At 37.0% G+C, this 21,447-nt stretch overlaps 1 protein-coding gene across 1 annotated transcript in view; it reads right to left on the bottom strand.

Moving 5' to 3' along the window:
• Positions 1 to 19,598, bottom strand: part of CNTLN (centlein) — a 225,146-nt gene extending 205,548 nt beyond the window's left edge. The window contains 2 exon segments of the mRNA XM_049769389.1: positions 12,526 to 12,614; positions 19,266 to 19,598. Of these exon segments, the coding sequence (XP_049625346.1) occupies positions 12,526 to 12,614; positions 19,266 to 19,598 (422 nt within the window).
• Between the last annotated feature and the right edge of the window lie 1,849 nt (positions 19,599 to 21,447).

Below are 21,447 nucleotides of genomic sequence, written 5' to 3'. Positions count from 1 at the left end.
CCACTTGATCTATCAAAGGGATGACAAAACAGTATTTAAATCTCCCACTACTGTTTTCTTATTGATGTCTTTATTCAAATTAATTAGCAGTTTTAAATATTTCAATGTCCTCTCTTTAGGTGTATGGGTGTTTACTAGTATTATTTCTTCCTGATGTATATATACCTTCATTATTAAGAAATGACCCTGTCTCTTGCAACCTTTTTTTTAGCCTAAAGTCTGTTTTGTCTGTTATTAGTATAGCCACTCCAGCTTTTTTTAGAGGGGTTTTTGAAGTATTGCCCTAAAACCTTTGACTCTGACTTTAGTTTTGCTTTGACCATTCAAATGTTTCTTACAGGCAGCCAAATACTGGATTCCATTTTCTAATCCATTTTGTCACTGTGTTTCTTAATTGGTGCATTTAGTCCACTGATAAGTGAAAGAGATGACTCATGGGATTTTGTGCCATCTTCTTTTAGAAGTTTTGTGTGTTTGTTGTGTCTGTTTTGCCTTAAAACAGACTCTTCAGCTCTTCTTTTATGGTTGCTTTCAAGTCTATAAAGTTTCTGAGCTGTTGTTTATCCATAAAGCTGTGTATCCTTCTTTAAAACTTGAATAATAATCTGGACGGTTAAAGTATTTTTTGTGAGGCATTCATTTCATTGATTTCACTATATCCTATTACTGTCTTCAAACCTGGAAAGTTGCTTATGATCAATCTGCTGTAAACTTTAAGGATATTTTTGTATGCAATTTCTCTTTTTTTGATTTTGTTGTTTTTCAGTGCTCTATATCTATCTGTGGTTTTCATCATTGTGACTAAGATATGCCTTGGGGTTTTTTCTTTGGATCTCTTTTAGATGGTACTCTTTGGGCATCCAGGATATAGGTTACTGCACTCTTCATCTCTGGAAACTTAGAAGCAATGATGTCTTTGACAGTTGCTACTTTATAGGGGTTTTCTTCCTGTCTCTCTGAATCCCCATGATTCTTATGATGTTCCTGTGAATTTATTCCCGAAGTCTATTTTCATCTGTTCACTTATTTCAAAGATTTTTCCCATACTCTGATCATTTATTTTAAGGCTCTTTTTCAACTTCTTCTATTGTACAGGCTATTTTGCATCTCATCTTCCATCTCACTGATTCTGTCCTAAGCAGGTATTAATCTGCTGCTGAGGCTTTTCAGTATATTTTCATTTCCTCTACAAAGTTTTTCAATCCTGTTATTTCATTTGAAATTTGCTCATTTTTACTCTCATATAATCTTGAATCTTATTAGATGTCTGTTCCACAGTTTGTTTTTTGAACATCCTCAACATTTCTCTCTAAAGTCTTTATTAGAGAGACTTTATAGGTGCCTGATGTTAGTTGAGTCCTCAGAACTAGCATCTTTGTTCACTAAGTTTAGTGGGGTTCTGCACTGCTTCTCCATTGTGACTTTTGCAAGTGTGGTAGTCTTTCTCATGTGTTGTTGTAGTGCTACATGATGATAAGGGTTTGACCATGAAGCAAAATGAAGCAATCACCCTCTTCTCTCAGTGCATTAGCCTGATTTCCAAATGGCCCTTTTGACTTCAAAATCTGCCCATCATCACTGCAGCTTCTGGTATCTAGTCTGGCCTGTCTTGCTATGCTTTTCTGAATGTATGGAACTTATTTTAAAATACAGGCTAGGACAGAGGCCCTGCAAGAGTCACCTGTGGAGAGTGCCTCTTTCCATTATTTTTCTAGTAACATTAAAAATGTTGTGCGATTGGTCTATGGCAGGATGCTTCATGGGGAGGGTCTTCCTGTTTTTAGGCCAAAGGTTTTTCCTTTCTATTTTTCCCATCTTTAGCAGTGCCTATGCAAACAAAACAAAAACAAAAACAAAACCTTGCCATAACACACCCCTTTTTCTTATTTACTTTTATTTATTATCTTTTGAAATGGTTCCAACTTTTTTTATGGAACCCTGGAACATGGATTGTTTTATTTTGCCACATGTTTCTACATTTTTCTTTTTTCTTTTTAATATAATTTTTATTTTGATCATAGTGGCTTACATATTGTTGACAATAATATTTTAGGTACATATTTATATAAGATCAGGGGGGATTCCCATCCCCAAATTGTCCTCCCTACACCTCTGTTTTTGTCCTACCTCCCATTTCCTCTTCCCTCACCCTCAGGGCGACTAGAATATGTGGTCCCCTCTGTCTCTAACCTACTACTTAGTAGTCTTGCATCAGTTTGGTCTTGATGCCTCCCTTATTTCCCCCTCTAAGTAGGGGCAGGGCTAGCTAGTTCAAGTTGCGTGGTTTTGCCTGAAAAAGAGAAAATAAATAAACTGGGGTAAGAGTTTAATACCCCCCCCAGTTTCTACATTTTTCTACAAAACTAAGAAGGAAAGGAGAAGTGGCTGGAGGCGAAGGGCAGGTGGTCTCAGATGGATTAGTGGAGAAAAGGTTGTGATGGAGCTGAATGTAAATACACACACAACACACATACACACTTGGTTAGCAGTACTTACACACTTTCTTATCATGCTTTTTAGAGGTTAGACATCTGGATCGTGATTCAAACAACTGTCACTATGGTCACACATATAGCATGTAAGTAGCAGTGGGAATCAAACCCACAGCCTCAATGCAAGGCAGGCATCTTTGCCACTGAACTAGGTCCTCTTAATAAGAATTTGTTCTGTTTTTTTTTTGTTTGTTTGTTTGTTTTGGTTTTTGGGCCACACCCGGTAATGCTCAGGGGTTACTCCTGGCTATGCGCTCAGAAGTTGCTCCTGGCTTGGGGGACCATATGGGACGCCGGGAGATCGAACTGTGGTCCGTCCAAGGCTAGCGCAGGCAAGGCAGGCACCTTACCTCTTGCGCCACCGCCTGGCCCCATCTCTTAATAAGAATTTAATAAGAATTATTTAGCTTTTGGAAAGAGGCAGCGACATAGGGCAGTATTTACAAGCTACTCAGGGCTTAGCTTTAATGGGTAAGTGCTCATGGCAGTGTTCAGGGCACCATGCAGTGGCAAAAATCTAACCTGAAGCTCCCGTTATAAATCATGCACTCCAGAGCTTTCTCCCCAGCTCTTCACCATTTTTAAATATACAACAATTGAAAGGAAGACAAAATAAATTATTCAAAAGGCAAAAAGGAAAAAGCAGGTTTATCAAAAAGATAGAAGACACAAAGAAGAACCAAATGGATGGACTCAATAGCTGGCTGGATCCACAGAGTACAGAATCAGTGAACATGCTGAAGACATTTTCTTTTGATCCACATAAATTTTACAAATCCTCCAACAAACTATAAACATTAGTGTTTTCATATTTCTAGAAGCTTTTGTTTAAAATTTTCAAGGTTTATTTTCTTATACTGTATGACATAAAAGTTAAAATATCAACATAAATAGCAGGTATTAATCTCATCAGATCTCATAAATATATAGTGTCAAATAGCTTATAAAATAAATGTCACAGGGACCCCAAGCCCGAGCGGAGAGTACACAGGTGAGTGTTTTTCCACACTTTCCACATGGGAACCTGAGACAGGCTTCTCGCCGCCGTGCCCCTGAGCCTGAGCTGAGTGCAGAACAGGTAAGGAGAACCCTGTACCTGACCCACTCTGTGCCGCTGAGATGAGCTAGGACCAATAGACTGGGTGAGCTTGGGCCTGCCACCTGGACCATTGGCTAACCTAGAGAAGCCTACGCCCCTGAGCCCCAGAGTGGACCTGAGAATCCCCAAGGGCTGAGGGCAGTTACTGGGTGGGTTGGAGCCAAACATCAGTGAGCCCACCCAACAACCCCCTCTAGAAACACGCTCAGGGAAGGGACCCATCCCCATACCACAGGGGACCAAAGCAGGCCAAATGTAGAAGGCACAGCACTCCAAACCACACCAATAAATGCAAAGAAATATGGGTAAATCAAGGAGAACCCTAATATCTGGAGAGACGAAGATAAACCCTAGCAAGTTTCCAAGTCCGAGAAGGCAACCTAAAAGCAGCCATGAAGAAGGAAATGCAAGAATTGATAAAAGAAATGAAAGAAACGCTAGCTACCGAGTATAAGAAATCTATGGATGAACAAATCAGCCAAATTAAAGAAGAAATGTTAAAGAACATGAGAGATTCCATACAAAAAGAATTGAAGGAATTAAAAGACAAAGTAACAAGCCTTATGAGCAGAAACACAAAGTTGGAGAAGCACATTAAAGAACTCAAAGAGAAAAAAAAAAGAACTCAAAGAAAAAGTGCAAACAAAAAATGACCAAGAAACCAACAAAGAAATAAAAGGCAAAGCACTGGAAGGAAAAGTCCAGTATTTATTGAACAAGGACAAAAGAAACAATCTAATAATTGTGTGTATACCAGAAGGGGAGGAAATAGGGAAAGGGGAAGAACAAGTAGTCAGAGATACAATAGCAGACAACTTTCCCACCCTCTGGAAAGAAACTTCAGTGCAAATTCAGGAAGTGAAGAGAGTCCTTAATAAAATAGACCCTAATAAACCAACACCAAGACATATAGTAATCCAAATGGCAAAAGATAAACTCCTTAAAGCAATAAGGGAGAAAAAAAACCTCAAGTACAAAGGAAGGGGCATAAGAATCAAACCAGATCTCCCATTTGAAATAATTCAAGCAAGAAAACAGTAGAATGACATATTTAAACGACTGAATGAAAGAAATTTCCAACCTAGGGTCCAATACCCAGCAAAACTATCATTTATATGGGAGGACAGACTAAAAACATTCTCAAACAAGAAAGAACTTGAAATATTTGTGCAAACAAAGCCGATCCTAAGCTTCCTACTCAGAGACTAATTATACAATCCAAACCCCTAATTGTAACAAAAACCACCCTATACAACACAACTGCACAACAGTCATCTCTGTCAATAATCTCCCTAAATGTTAACGGACTAAACTCTCCAATTAAAAGACACATAGTAGAGAACTGGACTAGAAAAAATAAACCGGACTTCTGCTGTCTGCAAGAAACACACCGACAACTACAGGATAAACACAGGCTTAGAATAAAAGGATGGAAAGTAATTGTTCAGGCCAATGGAAAACAAAAAAGAGCAAGGACAGCCATTCTTATATCAGACCAAATTGCATTCAACCCCAAGAAAGTGATCAGAGGCAAAGAGGGTCACTACTTACTGATCAGGGGAACATTACATCAAGAAGTACTAACCCTGGTCAATATCTATGCACCTAATGTAGAGCCAGCAAAATATATAAGGCCACTGCTTGCAAACCTGGAGAAACACATGAAGGGAAATGTGATAATAGTAGGGGACCTCAATACTCCACTATCACCACTGGACAGATCCACAAAACAGAAAAATAGCAAAAAAATAAGAGTTTTAAATGAAAAATTAGAAGATAAAGGGCTAATAGACTTATATAGGACCCTCCATCCCAAGAAAGCAGAATATACATTCTTCTCAAGCCCACATGGAACCTTCTCCAGAATAGACCATGTCTTAGGATACAAAGCCAACCTATATAAGACCACAAAGGTAAGGATCATTAGAAGCACCCTATCAGATCACTATGCAACAGATGTCAAAATTGATTTCAAGAAGAAGCAATGGAGAAAAACTAATACCTAGAGATTAAACAACATGCTGCTCAACAACAGCTGGATCAAAGAGCAACTCAAGGAAGAAATAAAAAGATTCCTTGAGACAAATGATAATGAAGAAACAACTTGTCAAAATTTGTGGGACACAGCAAAAGCGGTAATTAGGGGGAAACTCATAGCAATACAGGCCTTTATCAAGAAACAGGAAAAATGATAAAATCAACAGTTTAAAGGATCACCTCAAGGAATTGGAACAATAGCAGCAGAGAAATCCAACCACAACCAGAAGCAAGAAATAATAAAAACAAGAGCAGAAATAAACAACATAGAAACTAAGAAAACAATACAAAAAATCAATGAGACCAGGAGTTGGTTTTTCGAAAAAAAAATAAAAAATAAACAAAATAGACAAACACTGGCAAAACTCACCAAAAAAAAACAAAACAAAAAAAAAAAAACACCCAAATCAGTAGGATCACAAATGAAAGGGGAGAGATTACAACAGAACCCCAAGAAATACAACATATCAGGAGATCATATTATGAACAACTATACTCAGCTAGGCTAGAAAACCCAGTAGAAATCGACAGATTCTTGGAAAAATACCATCTTTCAAGATTGGAAAAGGAAAAACTAGAAAGCCTAAACAGACCAATCACCTCAGAGGAAATTGAAGATGTAATTAAGATACTCCCTAAGAACAAAAGTCCAGGCCCAGATGAATTGACAGGTGAATTCTATCAAACATTCCGAGAAGACTTACTATCACTTTTCCATAGGTTCTTCCAAACCATCGAAAAAACAGGAGTCCTCCCCAACTCCTTTTATGAGGCTAATATCACACTCATCCCCAAAGATGGCAAAGACAGCACCAAGAAAAAAAACTATAGACCAATCTCACTAATGAACATAGATGCAAAGATACTCAACAAAATCTTAGCAAACCGAATCCAGCACTTCATCAAAAAGATCATACATCAGGACCAAGTGGGTTTTATACCAGGAATGCAAGGTTGGTTCAACATACGCAAATCAATCAACATTATACATCACATCAACAACAAAAAAGACAAAAACCACATGATCATATCAATCGATGCAGAGAAGGCGTTTGACAAAATCCAACACCCTTTCATGTTAAAGATACTCAGCAAAATAGGGTTAGAAGGAACCTTCCTCAAGATAGTTACATCTATCTATGAAAAGCCTACAGCCAGGTGGCTCTGTGGTGCAATGGATAGCGCATTGGACTTCTAGAGACGAGAGAAAAGCCTACAGCCAACATTATACTTAATGGCGAGAAACTAGAAGCATTCCCATTAAGGTTAGGAACTAGGCAAGGCTGTCCACTCTCTCCACTCTTATGGGTGAAAGATGTTATGTCATTGTTCTTATTTGCATTCCCCTAATAATAAGAAATGATGAATAACATTCCATGTGCCTTGGGGCCATCTATTTTTTGTGTGGGAGGGGTTGGTAAGGTCTCTCAAGCAGTGCTCAAGAGACTTAGCAACACAAAAAGCAATACTCAGCCAGTGGCTATTAGGATCCTCCCCTAATATAGGCCACCAAGGTCGGCCTGAAGCTGCTCCAAAGATTAAGCCATATATCAAACCTGATACCAACATTTGCCAAACATGCACTCCAGCATCCACTTAATTATAATAAGCCCTCTAAATAATAATATATACTTAATATTTATTGAATCACAAAACCATCAATATCAACTGAAATATATTTATTATGTTTGTATCTCCTGGAGAATTTATAAAAAGTAAGGGAAGAAATATAGTTTTCACAATAATAAAACATATACATTATTAACTTGGCCATTATAAAACCAGAAATATACACAATAATCAAATAAATTTTCATGAATTTCATATCAATAATCAGGGTGAGAGGATTCCACCCACTTAAATCAAAATAAAAAAGAAAATCTTTTTTTTTTTTTTTGGTTTTTCGGGCCACACCCGTTTGATGCTCAGGGGTTACTCCTGGCTATGCGCTCAGAAATTGCCCCTGGCGTGGGGGGCCCATATGGGACTCTGGGGGATCGAACCGCGGTCCTGATCCTTAGCTAGCGCTTGCAAGGCAGACACCTTACCTCTAGCGCCACCTCGCAGGCCCCAAAAAAGAAAATCTTATACTACATAAGGCAACTTCTCTGGCAGTTTCACTTAAAATACTTGTCCTATGATAGTAAACAAAAGGTCCTCTTGCTCACCGAATCAACTTCTTCCATTCATCTTCAGGAATAGTAACAAATACAAATCAGAAAGTGAGAGAAAGCTTCCAGACAAAAAGGTATTACTTGCATCACTCAAATGAGACCCGGATTCATAAGAATATAAAATCCACTCATAAACTTTCACTCGTCACTAAAGTAAAAAATGTGACAATACATGGTTTTGTCGTCATAATTTTTATTATTTCCAAACACATAAACTTATCAACAATTTAATGATTCATTTTAAAGTATTTTTAACAATGTAGAATTTAAGAAAATAAAAGACACTATGGTAATAATACCGAGAGACAACTTAGATGAGATTTAAAAAGACCAGTCCATGATATGAAGCTTACCACAAAGAGCAGTGAGTGCAGTTAGAGAAATTACACCAACAACTATCACGATAATGGTAGTGAGAGAAACAGACTGCCCGTCTCAAGGACAGGAAAGAGGTAAGGAAAATAGGAGAGGGGGCAATAGTGGTGGGAAGGTTACATTGGTAAGGAGGGTGCATACTTTTTTTTAATGACAAATCCAACTACAAACATGTTTGTAATCATGATGCTTAAATAACTGTTAATTAAAAAATAAAATAAGTAAAAAATATTCATCATTAAGATTTCTTTTCTAGTTTTCTTTAGCCATTACTTTGTTCTAATAATAGTGTTTAGAGTAATTTTGCTGAAGGTAATATATATCATAGTGCATAAACTTTAGTCAGAGCTGTTCAAATGCATGACTATGAGTTGATTATTAATATACAACACAAGACACGAAAGAAAAAATATTCTCAATAAAAATAGTCATGTTTTATTTACATTTTGGATGTGTTCCTTATTATTCAATACCAGTATAGGTCTACTGATCATAGGTATGATCTATCAATGGTCCTCAAACTACGGCCCACGGGCCACATATTGTATTTATTCCCATTTTGTTTCTTTACTTCTAAATAAGATATATGCAGTGTGCATAGAAATTTGTTCATAATTTTTGTTTTTACTATAATCTGGCCCTCCAACAGTCTGAAGGACAGTGAACTGGCCTCCTGTTTAAAAAGTTTGAGGACCCCTGATTCTACAGGATCATACTGATCATCTACTGATCATTTCTTAAAGAACAGAGAGATATAAAAGATATGAGAAAGACTACAAAATTTGAAAAGCAATAATAAATAGAAAAGGAGTATGGAAAATAGATGAACAAACTCTAGCTAAAATCAGAAATATCAGCAGCAAAGAGAGTAAACTGGTGCTGAGATACAGTACAGAGATCAATGCAATTGTATTGCATGCAGCTAAGCCTGGCCAGCAAGCCCCACCAGGAGTTATACCTGAGTGCACAACCAAAATTAAGCCCTAAACACCACTGGTTGTGGTCCAGAAACAAAACAAAATGAAAAATTTTTAGTAAATCATTTCCTAGGACTAGTCACAGGTGAGTAACAAACTACATTTAGCAAAGCTAAACTACATTTAGTAAACCATTTGTTGTTGCTCTACTCAAGCTCAAAGAAATGTTCTTTAAACATAAAATATTGTACAGTTAACTTTAAAAGAATAATCTTGTATCTGAAGCAAAAGTAATAGAATTTGATTAAAGTACAATTTTAGTTACCCAAAGAAAACAGTATTATGTTACTTCATTTCCTACTGTATTTTCTGTGAAACTCCAAGTTAATATATCTTCAATATTTATCATTGCTGACTATCAATATTTCTTTATAAATTCAATGATAAAATACAGAAATTATATACTTGTGACACTAATAATATTCTGAGTTTATATATAACAGCAAGGAAATTGAATTTTTAAAAGCTAATAAACTACAAATTATATGTCCAAAAAGTGCTTCTGACAGCAGCATTTCATAACAAATTCATAAAATTACAAGTAAACACAAAGTTACCAGCTATAATGATATCTACAAATTAATAAAAAAATAGGGTGCATAGAAGACTTTAATTTGTGATATGCATTCAAAATAAAATTTCATTTCAGTAATATAAGCTCATAGTTGAAACAAAATCAGTAAAAAATCATTACATCTTTTCAAATATCAAAGAAATAACTATATTAACATAAGTATACTTATAATAGAATTTAATATTCTCTATTATAAAGTGACTTTCTGACTAAATAGTAATTTTTTAATAGCAGAGAACTTTCATTCTCTTTTAGCATATTATCTGACACCCAAATGAAATTCATTATTTTGTAAACAAGTAAATATAGTAAAGATATGAGTTACATAAAATCCACACTTGTAATAACCAAATTTTAAAAAGATGCCTGTATGATGGCAGTTTAGAATGGGAGGATGATATGCGATGAACTCTGCAAAGATTGGTGAAGGAAAGTTGACAGTGGTAGTGAGATTGGTGCTGAAACATTGTAAGTCTAAAACTTAACTGAATAACTCTGTAAATTGCAATGCTTTTTTTTTTTCAAAATAAAAGGTATGACTTAATGACAACCATGCATTTCTGAATCTCACTGTCTATTTATCTTGTAATATCTGATATATTCTTTGAAGTCTATAGTTAAAATTTTTCACTACTTTCCTTTAACTTAAATGCTATACATTATGTTCTTTGCTACCTTATATCTTTCCTTGTCTCAAAATGAAGACGTAAAATAGGTCAAATATTTGAAAGAAAAAACAAACAAGGTGTTTCAAGTTAGTAAGCTATGAGCCTCTTTAGAAGAGGGTTTAGAAATCAAGAACATAGACATTAATGGATTTCAGAAACAATGCAAAAGAAAACATGAGTAAATTTAAAAATTATTTTCTGCTCAAAAGATGTCAAAACATATATAAGGTGACACTCAGTATGTGGGTTTCAAGTAGAGTTTAAGAAAATATAGCATGCTTATGCTGAAAAGTTATCTAGTAAAAATAATCAAAAAGCTAGTAGAATCTATAAGACAATATGCTATCTTAGAAGGCTGTAGGACATAGGTCAGATATATGTATAATGGATACAGAAAGATATTTAGGGGGTGAACCTGCAGAAATATATATAAAATGATTGTCTTTTTGTGTTTTTAATAAGATGTCATTTTTTACCTTTCAGACTAACAACAATACATTTTTTTATATCTGAATGCCACTCTAGGAGGAAAATAGGTATCTTCTTTCATTGATAATAGATGTATACATTGTGGCAATTTGTATGTATAACAATTATATTTAAACTAAAGATGAATATATATAGATTTCTTTTTATCTATACTCATATAATTCACCTCATATTATATAGCAGGATACCTCAGAATTTAGCAGCTAAAAAGAACAAACATCATGATTCCCAATACCACATATGGTCCCAGATACCTGCCAGGAGTAAACCCTGAGCACAAAACCAGGAATAAGCTCTTAACTCCATCAGAAATGGTTCAAAAACAATTTTTTTTTAAAAAAGGCTTTGAGCATCCACATATAATATATATACTTATAAAAGTTACATATTATAAAATATGAACAAATGTTAAATGAGCTAATAATACTGTATTATCTGCCTCTGACTAGTCAAAATAAATGTAAAAACTAATGGAATAATTTTTTAAAATAAAATTTAATTTATTTTAAAATAAAATAAAATTTTTTAAAGTAAACTATAAATGAAAGATTAATACAAACAAAAATAAAAGAGGCCCAAGAATGAAATCTAAAAATTCTTCTTAAATATTTATTCTACAAAATAAAGATACACACTGAGACTGATTACTTTTCAATTAAAGTATGATTAAAAACATAAGAATATTTTAATAAAGCTTAATTTAGATCAGCAAAGAAAGGAAAAATACTGACTGATAAGTAAGAGAGAAGCAACTTGAGAAAAAACATTGTATTTTAAGATTTCACAATAACCTACAATGGTAAAATTACCATAGGCAAGTGTCATAGATTTCAAAAATTAACTTTTAGACAATTTGTAATGATCACAGAACTAAACACCCCAGAGGAAAACAAAATTCAAACTATAAAAAAAAATATTGATGTTATATCATCCAAATAAGGAAAAGGCATTTTCCAATGTGACTGGCCTCTGATATAAGAAATCTAATGAAATCTATCTGAGAAGAAAGCACATGTTTTAACTGCTATACTATTTCAAAGGACAATATACCAAATGCTTGGGAGACAGTACCCAGCACCACTCTATTTCTAAAGTCAAAGAAACTTCCAACAATCTGAGTTGTATGTTAGATGCCTTAGAGGGCAATGCATGAACTCCCTCAACCTCCATCATAATATTTAACTATACTACTGAAAAGACACCCCAGATTTCAAGTACATATTGGAAATATCTTTGGAGAAGCTGAGTCATGACTATAAAGGATTGTTTAGGAATTAGATGAGTTAACTTCAATTAAGACGTTAAACAGCGTATCTAATTTTTAAAGTTGAACTTAACTGCTAGACATTAACATGCAAACACACACCTGTGCACACACATGTACATAATATTTTTAACTCTTACCAACACAATTTCCGAAATGTACAAAAAACAGGCAGGATATACAATTTAGATGTACTTCCTGAAATTGGTACTTCCTGAAATAAATCCATCAATTATGACATTACTCTCAACATTCATTTGGAAGTCAAGTGAATAATCCTAAGAGCATTAGCACCATCTCTTTAAATTTAATAATGAAGAAAAACATATTTTCAACAAAACGAATGCTCATGGAAAAAAATTGTTTCAGAGCTCACCTTTCCACAACCAAACTGACTGCTTGTGTGACATCTGGGTTTGTCACCTGGAGTCGTTTCCATAAAGACCATACAAATTCTTTATCAGCCTTAAAGAAATAAAAGATAGTTTAAATGTATTGCTTTGTAGAAATATTAGAGATCATGAGACATTAGACTAAATTAAATAATAAAAAATACAATTACTTGGCTTCTATTTAGATATCTACAAAATAATCTTTAGACATGGAACATAGTACAAGAATAATGGTGAGTGCATTATAAGCGATCAACCCCAGATCCAATTCCTAGCATCTCCTATGGTCCCCTGAACATGCCAGGACTGACTGTAGAGTGCAGAGCCAGGAGTACGTTCTCAGCATCACTAGCTATGGCCCCCAAACCAAAAGAAAATAAAATAGATTCTTGAAAAGTATAACAAGAAAATTTATTTTAAGTTCTTATACTGGTAATCTACATAAAATTTACTAATTTTGCAAATTATACTTTAGGGACGAACATTAAAATATTAAGGCATTTTTTTTTAATTAGCTAAGCCTCTAACTATTGCTCCACTGTCAGCTTTCCTTTTCTTAAAAAAATTTGTTACAAGTCATTCTTATAATCCCTGCCTCTACTTCCATACCTCTCATCTCCTCTGTAACCTCACCCATTCAGATTTCTTTTCTCCCTGTGAGGCTACTATCATTTTCCAAGTTACTCTCTATTGCCAAATCCGGTGGAAAATGTATGGTTTCCTAAATGCCTCATTGGTTGTTACCAACTTTAACAGATAGAAATCACTTCGGAGAAATTTTTGTTTTCATTGTAATGATCTAGAAATACTACTTTAATTGATTTAAAAAAAAAAAGATTAAAGGATGAATATCTTTTTTAAAGCTTGTCAAGTATACCCAAAGATGAAAAATATTACTCAAAGTGACTTCTTTTGTTTCTGCTGATTTTTGGTGGGGGGTTTTTATTGGGGGGGGGCACCCTCGGTAACATTCAAGGGTTAGTCCCGGCTATGCGCTCAGAAAACGCTCCTGGCTTGGGGACCATATGGGACACCAGGTGATCAAACCGAGGTCCATCTGGGCCAGTTGCATGCAAGGCAAATGCCCTACTGCTGTGCCACTGCACCAGCCCTTGTTCCTGCTGTTTTATAAAATAGTTCTACACAAATAACTCACTTTTTATTTCTAATCATTACCTCTATTCTTAGGTACAGGCTTGAATCTGCAACTGGATGCTTAATGATCCCACTATTATGCCTCATGTTAATCTCAAACAAAATAATGTTTTTATTTCTATCCTCAAACAAAAATGCCCTCTCTGCATTTCAGAAAATGATTTACTATTAGATCAAAGACATAAAACCTAGTAGTCATATTGGTATATTTTTTCTTTTTTCTTTTTTCTTTTTTTTTTTTTTCTTTTTTTTTGGTTTTTGGTTTTTGGGCCACACCTGGCGATGCTCAGGAGTTACTCCTGGCTGTCTGCTCAGAAATAGCTCCTGGCAGGCTCGTGGGACCATATGGGACACCGGGATTCAAACCAACCACCTTTGGTCCTGGATCGGCTGCTTGCAAGGCAAACGCTACTGTGCTATCTCTCCGGGCCCGGTTTATTTTTTCTTAAGAAAAAAATTCTTCACATTAAAATATAAAACCCTACTGACAATCCCTAAAAATAAAGCCCTATTTCAACCACTTCTCATCCCTTCCACCATGCATTTTTTTTCTGAAAAAATTAGTAGTAAGCTAAATACATTTAGTTACCTCTAATCTACTCCAATTTCAACTTTTACCTAGCTCTCTACAATAGCTTTCTACCTTATTGATCATATTCTTCCAATGGATTCCTATCTCATTAATTAAAAATATATATAAACTCTGCCAAGATTCTAAGACCTATCATTATGTGGGGCCCCCCCATAAAAATCTCCATTCTCATCTATGATTTTTCCCCTAACTCACAAGGACCTTGCTCTTATATATACCAGGTCCTTTGCATGTGTATCATACACCAAACTTTTATATAAATAAAAGCCTTTGTATTTTTTTAGTCTTTGCATAAATGTAACCATCATCTAGAGAACTATTCTATATTTATAGTCACAAAAATCCTCAAGTTTCTGGCAATTCATTTCATTTTCTCATGGTCCATTTTATAATATATTTCAGTTGGCAGCTGTGCTTACATTTTGGCTTAATGGGGGGGAGGGAGGGGCTGGATAACTTCCAAAAAGTGTTCAAGGTGCTCAGGGCACCTGGTGATCACTCTTAGAGATACTCAGCCTGTTGGCTCAATACTGGATCTATGACAGTGTTCTTAGAGCTCAACTATGCTTGGAGACCACCAGGATCACAATGAGTAGAGCTTAAGATACCACAGGTTTTAGGGACCAAACTCGGGGCCTTCTTGTCAAGCATGCACTCCATCCCTTTTAGTTATTGCCCCCTCCATATATCTCTATTTGTATTTGATTCTAGCATATATTCTCACCTTATTGACAATACAAACTATTCTGGCACTTTGTTTAGAAACACAAGGACTGGCCACTCTTGCATATGGGATAAAAGACTAAGTTCTGACATAAAACATATTTTATTAGATGTTTTAAAATTAGACCTCTATCAAATGATGCAGATATTTCAGTACATTATCGCTTAAGTAGTATCTTTATGATGAAAAAAAAAAAGAAAAACATTAGTTGCATTTAAATTAATCCACCTTTTCATGATTTATTGATTTTATATATCAATTAGAAATGTCTTCTCCATTTCTAGAAACTAACAGGCAAGGCACCCCTCCATTAACAATAGAGCAAACCACAGTGTCAAAAAGGAAAAAGGAGAAAGAATGAGAGAAGCAATTTGCCTGCACTAGAGCAAGGCAGAGAAGGGGGTGGGTGGGAGGGAAATGGGAGACATCAATGATAGAAACGGGAAAGGTGCACTGGTGAAGGATGTCATATACTGTATGACTTAAACCCAACAATGAACAATTTTATAACCACAGTGCTTAAATAAAGCAATTTAAAAAAGAAATGTCTTCTCCATTTCAGTAGTTACAAATTCATGTATATTTCAATTTTTTCATGTTTTTAAAATGTTAATGTTCAAATCTTTTTGGATGGGGGGTTTACAAAATGTGGTGCTAACCCAGCAGTGTTCAGGACCACCTGGGCTACTACCAGCGGTACTTTGGAGTCACATAATATTGAGGAATGAACTCGGGAGTTCACACATATTCTGAGCATGTAAATTACAACCAGAGTTCTGTCTCTACTCTTCAAGTCTTCTATTTAAAAATTTCCTAGCCTAAGTACTAGAATACTATCTTATCTAACATTCTATTTTATACTTTACTTTTTTCCATTGAAAGCTAGAATTCAGCACTTCTGTATTTAAGTGATCTGAGTTTAGAAAAAGCAAAGCTTTTACATAAATGACATATTACCTCCTACTCAAGAGACCATGAAAAGAAAAAGCAAGCTATAAACATTGTGTACTCTGCCATCACCACTTTAAAATCTGACTGTAGAAGATCCCTGAAAACCAAATTAACTGAATATTTATTTTATAGTTTGCTTCAAAACAAAATAGCAAAGTTCCCCATGTATTTCCATCTCCTATTTTCTACTAGAAATACCAAACAAGAAAGATTCGCAAGCAAAAATTTGTATTTTAAAGGGTAGGTTTTGGGGCAGAGAGATAAAATGGGATCTACATGCTTTACATTCAACAAACCCCTTTTAAATCCCTGCATGGGACACTGCATAGTCCCCCAAGCACTGCTAAGAGTGACTGTAAGCACAGAACTTGGATTAACTACTGAGCACCAAATATGTAACCAAGAAACCGCCCAAAAAAAGTAGAATTTCAACATTTATGAAAAAAACTTCAACTTACATAAGTATGACCTGAAAATAGAAAATTAATCTCTAATAGGAATTACACGGCAAAAAATCAAAATGAGAATTTATATATTACTTTATGTAATGTTACATAATCAACAAAATTTTTTGGGTTTTTTTGGCCACACCCATTTGATGCTCAGGGGTTACTCCTGGCTCAGCGCTCAGAAATTGCCCCTGGCTTGGGGGGACCATATGGGATGCCGGTGGATCAAACCGCAGTCCTTCCTCAGCAGTCCTTCCTTGGCTAGCGCTTGCAAGGCAGACACCTTACCTCTAGCACCACCTCACTGGCCCCAACAAAATATTTTGATATTTCACTTACCTCAGGTAAACATTTCCCTACTATTCTAGAGCCATATAAAAATAAAAGGTTTGATTATCTATCATAATCATATAAAGGTAGACACTAGGAACTAAAATTGTTTTCTAGGACATTTAATTTGAATCATTCCAACAGTGTGGAATGTTGCATTAATCATTCAAAATTTCTTCTTTACCAAGCATATCTCAATTTTAAATGCTCTAAATTTAATGTAGAAAAAAACTAATCAAAGTAAAATTACTATTTATCACCAGGTATTATCAGGGTATTTTCCCCCAGGTTACATTTTTAAACAATACTGGGTTGTAAAATTAATTTTAGTAGACTCAAAGAGCCTTTATTGAGACTAGAATTTAGAAATGCTTGACAGGATTAAGATTCATTAGATTCATCAGAATTCATTAAAAATTAATATTCTCCCTATATACACATATATATGTGTATATGTATATTCAGTAGGTTAATATGTAAATTTACTTCATTACAATTTTTGAAAGGTTCAAAATGTATTATATGTATAGTACTGTATACTGCAATTTATGGCCTACTATTAAGAGGCACAGATTAAAATATGTAAATATTAATGTTTATTACCTTAAACTGGAAATTCTGTTATCTCCATTTCTTTCAATCGGAAAAAATAACAAAATTTGTAAATGGAATACTGCCGTCATCTTTATTTCTGATAGTATCAGTATTACAAAATCTGGTCTTATTCTTGTATCTTCCTTGAGTATATCTGTATATCTTTATAGTATGTATTATACCTGTATTTTATTATATATATATATGTATACACACACTCACACACTTTGTAATAGTATCTAGGATTGATGTACATATTCCAGTGGTGAGCAACCTTTCTTTTGAACTGAGCCAAATCTCGCCAAAACCACGATTGAAATTTATTTTGAGAGCCACATTTTTTTTTGGTTTTTGGTTTATTTATTTATTTATTTATTTATATTTGGGGGGGGGGCAGCGCTCAGGGGTTACTCCTGGCTTTAAGCTCAGAAATGGCTCCTGGCAGGCTCAGGGACTGCACACAGGGCGCGCACTGACAGAGGCTAGGAGCAGAGTCCTGACTCCTGGAGCGGCCGCCCCGCACACAGAAGAGCCAAATTAAAAGTGTAAAGAGCCACATGTGGCTCGCAAGCCGCAGGTTGCCGACCACTGTGTAACTAGTCCATTTGAATCATTCCAAGAGTTGACTTGGAGCCACATTTTTGAAGCTGTATTGGTGGAAGTGACACTAAGTGAGTTGCTTTCAGTAAAATTTCTTCCAGTCAGTCATAAAGAGTGATTCTATAATTTCCTTACCTAGCTAAGGACATAACAAGGTTAAGAAAATAGGGGGCAGGGAAATAAAGTTATCAAAGATATGACAGGCAACTTCTAGCATCTGAACTTGTCAAAGACAACAAAAGTAATTAAGGATTCCCAATTTTAAACTGCCGAAGGGCAGATGACAAAATGCTTTCATTCATTGGTGTTTAATCTCACTTAACCAGTGAAGAACAAAAAACTGAGAGATGATAAGTTATTTATCTCCCCAATTTGTTTATGCACAGGCAGATTCAGTTTCAACAAACATCCTGGATCCTGTTTTTAAAAGGCTTGATGCAACAAGGCCCTAAAAGGGGGATAAACGAATCCAACAGAGCTGTGAGTGAACTGCTTTACTTTTTATTACCCTAAATGGAGGATCATGTTCATGAAGTTACCTTCGTGTTCAGTAGTTCAGTGAACCCCCAACACTTAATCTCCCAAACCTGTCTGGAGTTTTCTAGAATCGAGTAAGAGAAGGAGACGGAAAAAAAAAAAAAAGATGCTAAAACTAAAAGAAAAGTGGATTTCCCCCTGCAAAGAATCAAGCCACTTGAGCTTGCATATACCAACTCTCCAAAGATGTACCCTCCCGCCTCGACCCCAATCAAACAGAAAAATCCTTTTCAGTGACAGAGGAAATGCGTGTTTGCCATTGGATCTAAGCGAATGGGCTTCATGCCTATGAAACTAACAAGCCTCGTTGTGTTTTATTTCGTGCGAAACTTCCGGGCGGCGGTGATTTCCTACAGAATTTGTTTTCGTCTGTGTTCCCAACTCAAGTTGACAGAAGCCAGAGTGAGAGGGTGTGAGAGAGAGAGAGAGTGGACGATTCCAAACCAGGCTCCTTCCATCCAAGTGGGTTTTTATTTGCACCGTGGCTTTCTTTTCCAACACTTGAAGGCATCGCCGGGGCCGCCAACCAACCTAGCACAGGGGCTGCGTCTAGGGAGTTGGACTTGGACTTGGACTTGTCCTGGAGGAAGCAAAACCAAACCTAGAAATCGGCCCAAGAGACTTCCGGCCGGCCCTGGCTTCCTTCCTCGGGTCCCTCGGAGGCCCGCGAGACTGGCTGTGGGGGCGTGGGGGGCTGTCTGTGGAGAAGCAAGGACGCGCCAAGACACCCCCGCGGGCCCCCGTCCCGCCAGTGGTGAGGGAAAGCCGGCGATCAGAGTCCTCCTCCGATACCTGACACAGGGCCAGTTCCTCCTTGAGGCTGCTCAACTCGTCCTCCAGCAGCTGCGTCCGCGTCCCCATCACCTCGCTGAGCGGGACGCGCTCGGACCCCATCGGCGAGCAGCGCACGGGAGCCGCAGCCGCAGCCGCGGTGGGAGTTGCACGGCCCGCTCCGCTTCGCCTCGCCTTGCAGCTGGGCTCCACCACGCCCGCTCTCGCTGCCGAGGCCTCAACGTGCGCTGCGTGAGTCGCCGCCACACCCCGCCCCAAACCCGGAGCCCCGAGCCCCAACTGTGGCGCTGGGGGCGGAGGAAGGCGTGAGGTCGGCCAGGGCGCCGCCTCCATAGCCCCGCCGGCGGCTGGCTAACGGGTCAAGTGGCTTCCCTCTGGGCAACTCCGCCTCCCGCTTTGCCTCATCGCCGCTACGCACGGCGCATGCGCGAGGCTTTTCCCGCCTTGGCGCGCGGGCTCTGAATGACTGACTGGGAAGGCTCTCCCCGCGGGCCGCGCGCCCGGCTTGGCCTGAGCTTTGCGTGTGCGCACGCGTCCTGAGTGGGCTAGGGAGAGAAGGGGCGTGGAAATCAGACGAATTCTTCTTCGATCCACCTTTTTGGCCGCATCGTGATTTCCTGCTCCTCTTGACCCTAACCCTACTGGGCCACTTAGCAGCTCGCTTCCATGGCATTCATTATATAAGCCTTCTGTGGCCCAAATGATCCCGAACTGTGTGTGAATTCCTCTGCTTTTCAAGGTTCTGCCAACTCCTTTTTCACGTTTCATAAACCGCCCTGGAGTGTTAGTTATTTGGTTCACTCTCCAACACTTAACTAAATTCCTGGAGGATTGAGACCTAAATTTTCTACATGCGAATGTTTTCTTCACACCCCTTAGCAAAACTGCCAAGTGTAGGACTTGACATCCAGCTGAATGACTGATAGTCAAGGAAATGTGGAAAACCTTTCACTTGGCTGGGACCATCTGAGGCAGGCTTCCCAATGGAAGAATGAGTCTTTGTGCACCCTTTATCAACTCTTTTTTTTTTTTTTCAAGAATCACGGTTTCCTTTGAGGTTTTATGTCAATTTTAAGCATTGGCAAAATATCAGAGAGAGTGTGATCCATGGTGACTGAGAGTTTGGTCCTTGGACCAACTCAAAATAAATAGAAGAAAACTCACTCTCATCCTACTTGAAATGATTTGAATACGGAGATTTGTTTTGTTTTTACTGTGCTAGCATTAGACTTTTTCCAGAAGCTACAAGTGCTCTTATGCAGAAATGATTGTGTTCTAGAATACTTGGAGAGTTGAGCTAAAGAAAGATAAGACAGGACAGGGGAAGAAGAGCGTGGATACGGAGGTGACCATCGGCTTAACTTCCCTAAGTTAGATATCTCACAAAATTTATTAAAGAATTACATTAGCAATGTTTCATGTAAGCCTGTCTTTGAAGTTGCTACCTCATTGAACATTTACTATATGATGAGTTCAGTGATAATATTTTTCACCCATGCACTAATAATCCAATACTTAAAGCACCACAGTAAAATATTGTTCCCATTAGTGAGGAAACAGATTTGACATATTAAGGCTTTTATCCTGAAGTCCTACAGTTGTTATTAGAGAAGGTAGGATATGAGTCAACTTAACTTCCAAAACCTGAGCTATTGATATTTATTTGTGTTCCATATTTGTCATCTGAAATATAGCATTAGGTCTAATACAACACAAGTGATTTCACTGGGCTTAAGACTAGGAATTTTAATCACATAATTCTTATGTTTGGCATGAAATCAATAAGAATGCTTTTTTTTTTTTTTTTTTTTTTTTTGGTTTTTGGCTCACGCCCGGCAACGCTCAGGGTTACTCCTGGCTCTATGCTCAAAAACTGCACCTAGCAGGCTCGGGGGACCATATGGGATGCTGGGACTCGACCCCAATGACATTCTGCATGAAAGGCAAACGCCTTACCTCCATGCTATCCCTCCGGCCCCAGAATGCATCTTAATGACTATTTGTTATTCATTCACTGTATTATTTGAGCAGTTTAGAGAGATCTCCTTGAAAGTATATAATCATACATATATGACAAATAAAAAATAATTTGAATCTAGGACTAAATATTTTTTGATTTTTTATGGTGTAAAATACCATAAGTTTTTCCATTATAGGGGCCTGAGTGATAGCACAGCTGGTA

This window comes from Suncus etruscus, chromosome 1 (assembly GCF_024139225.1).
Source record: "Suncus etruscus isolate mSunEtr1 chromosome 1, mSunEtr1.pri.cur, whole genome shotgun sequence".
In the NCBI taxonomy this organism is placed as follows: domain Eukaryota; kingdom Metazoa; phylum Chordata; class Mammalia; order Eulipotyphla; family Soricidae; genus Suncus; species Suncus etruscus.
Note: the sequence above shows the minus strand (reverse complement) of the source record. Positions and strands in the feature narration are given on the sequence as shown.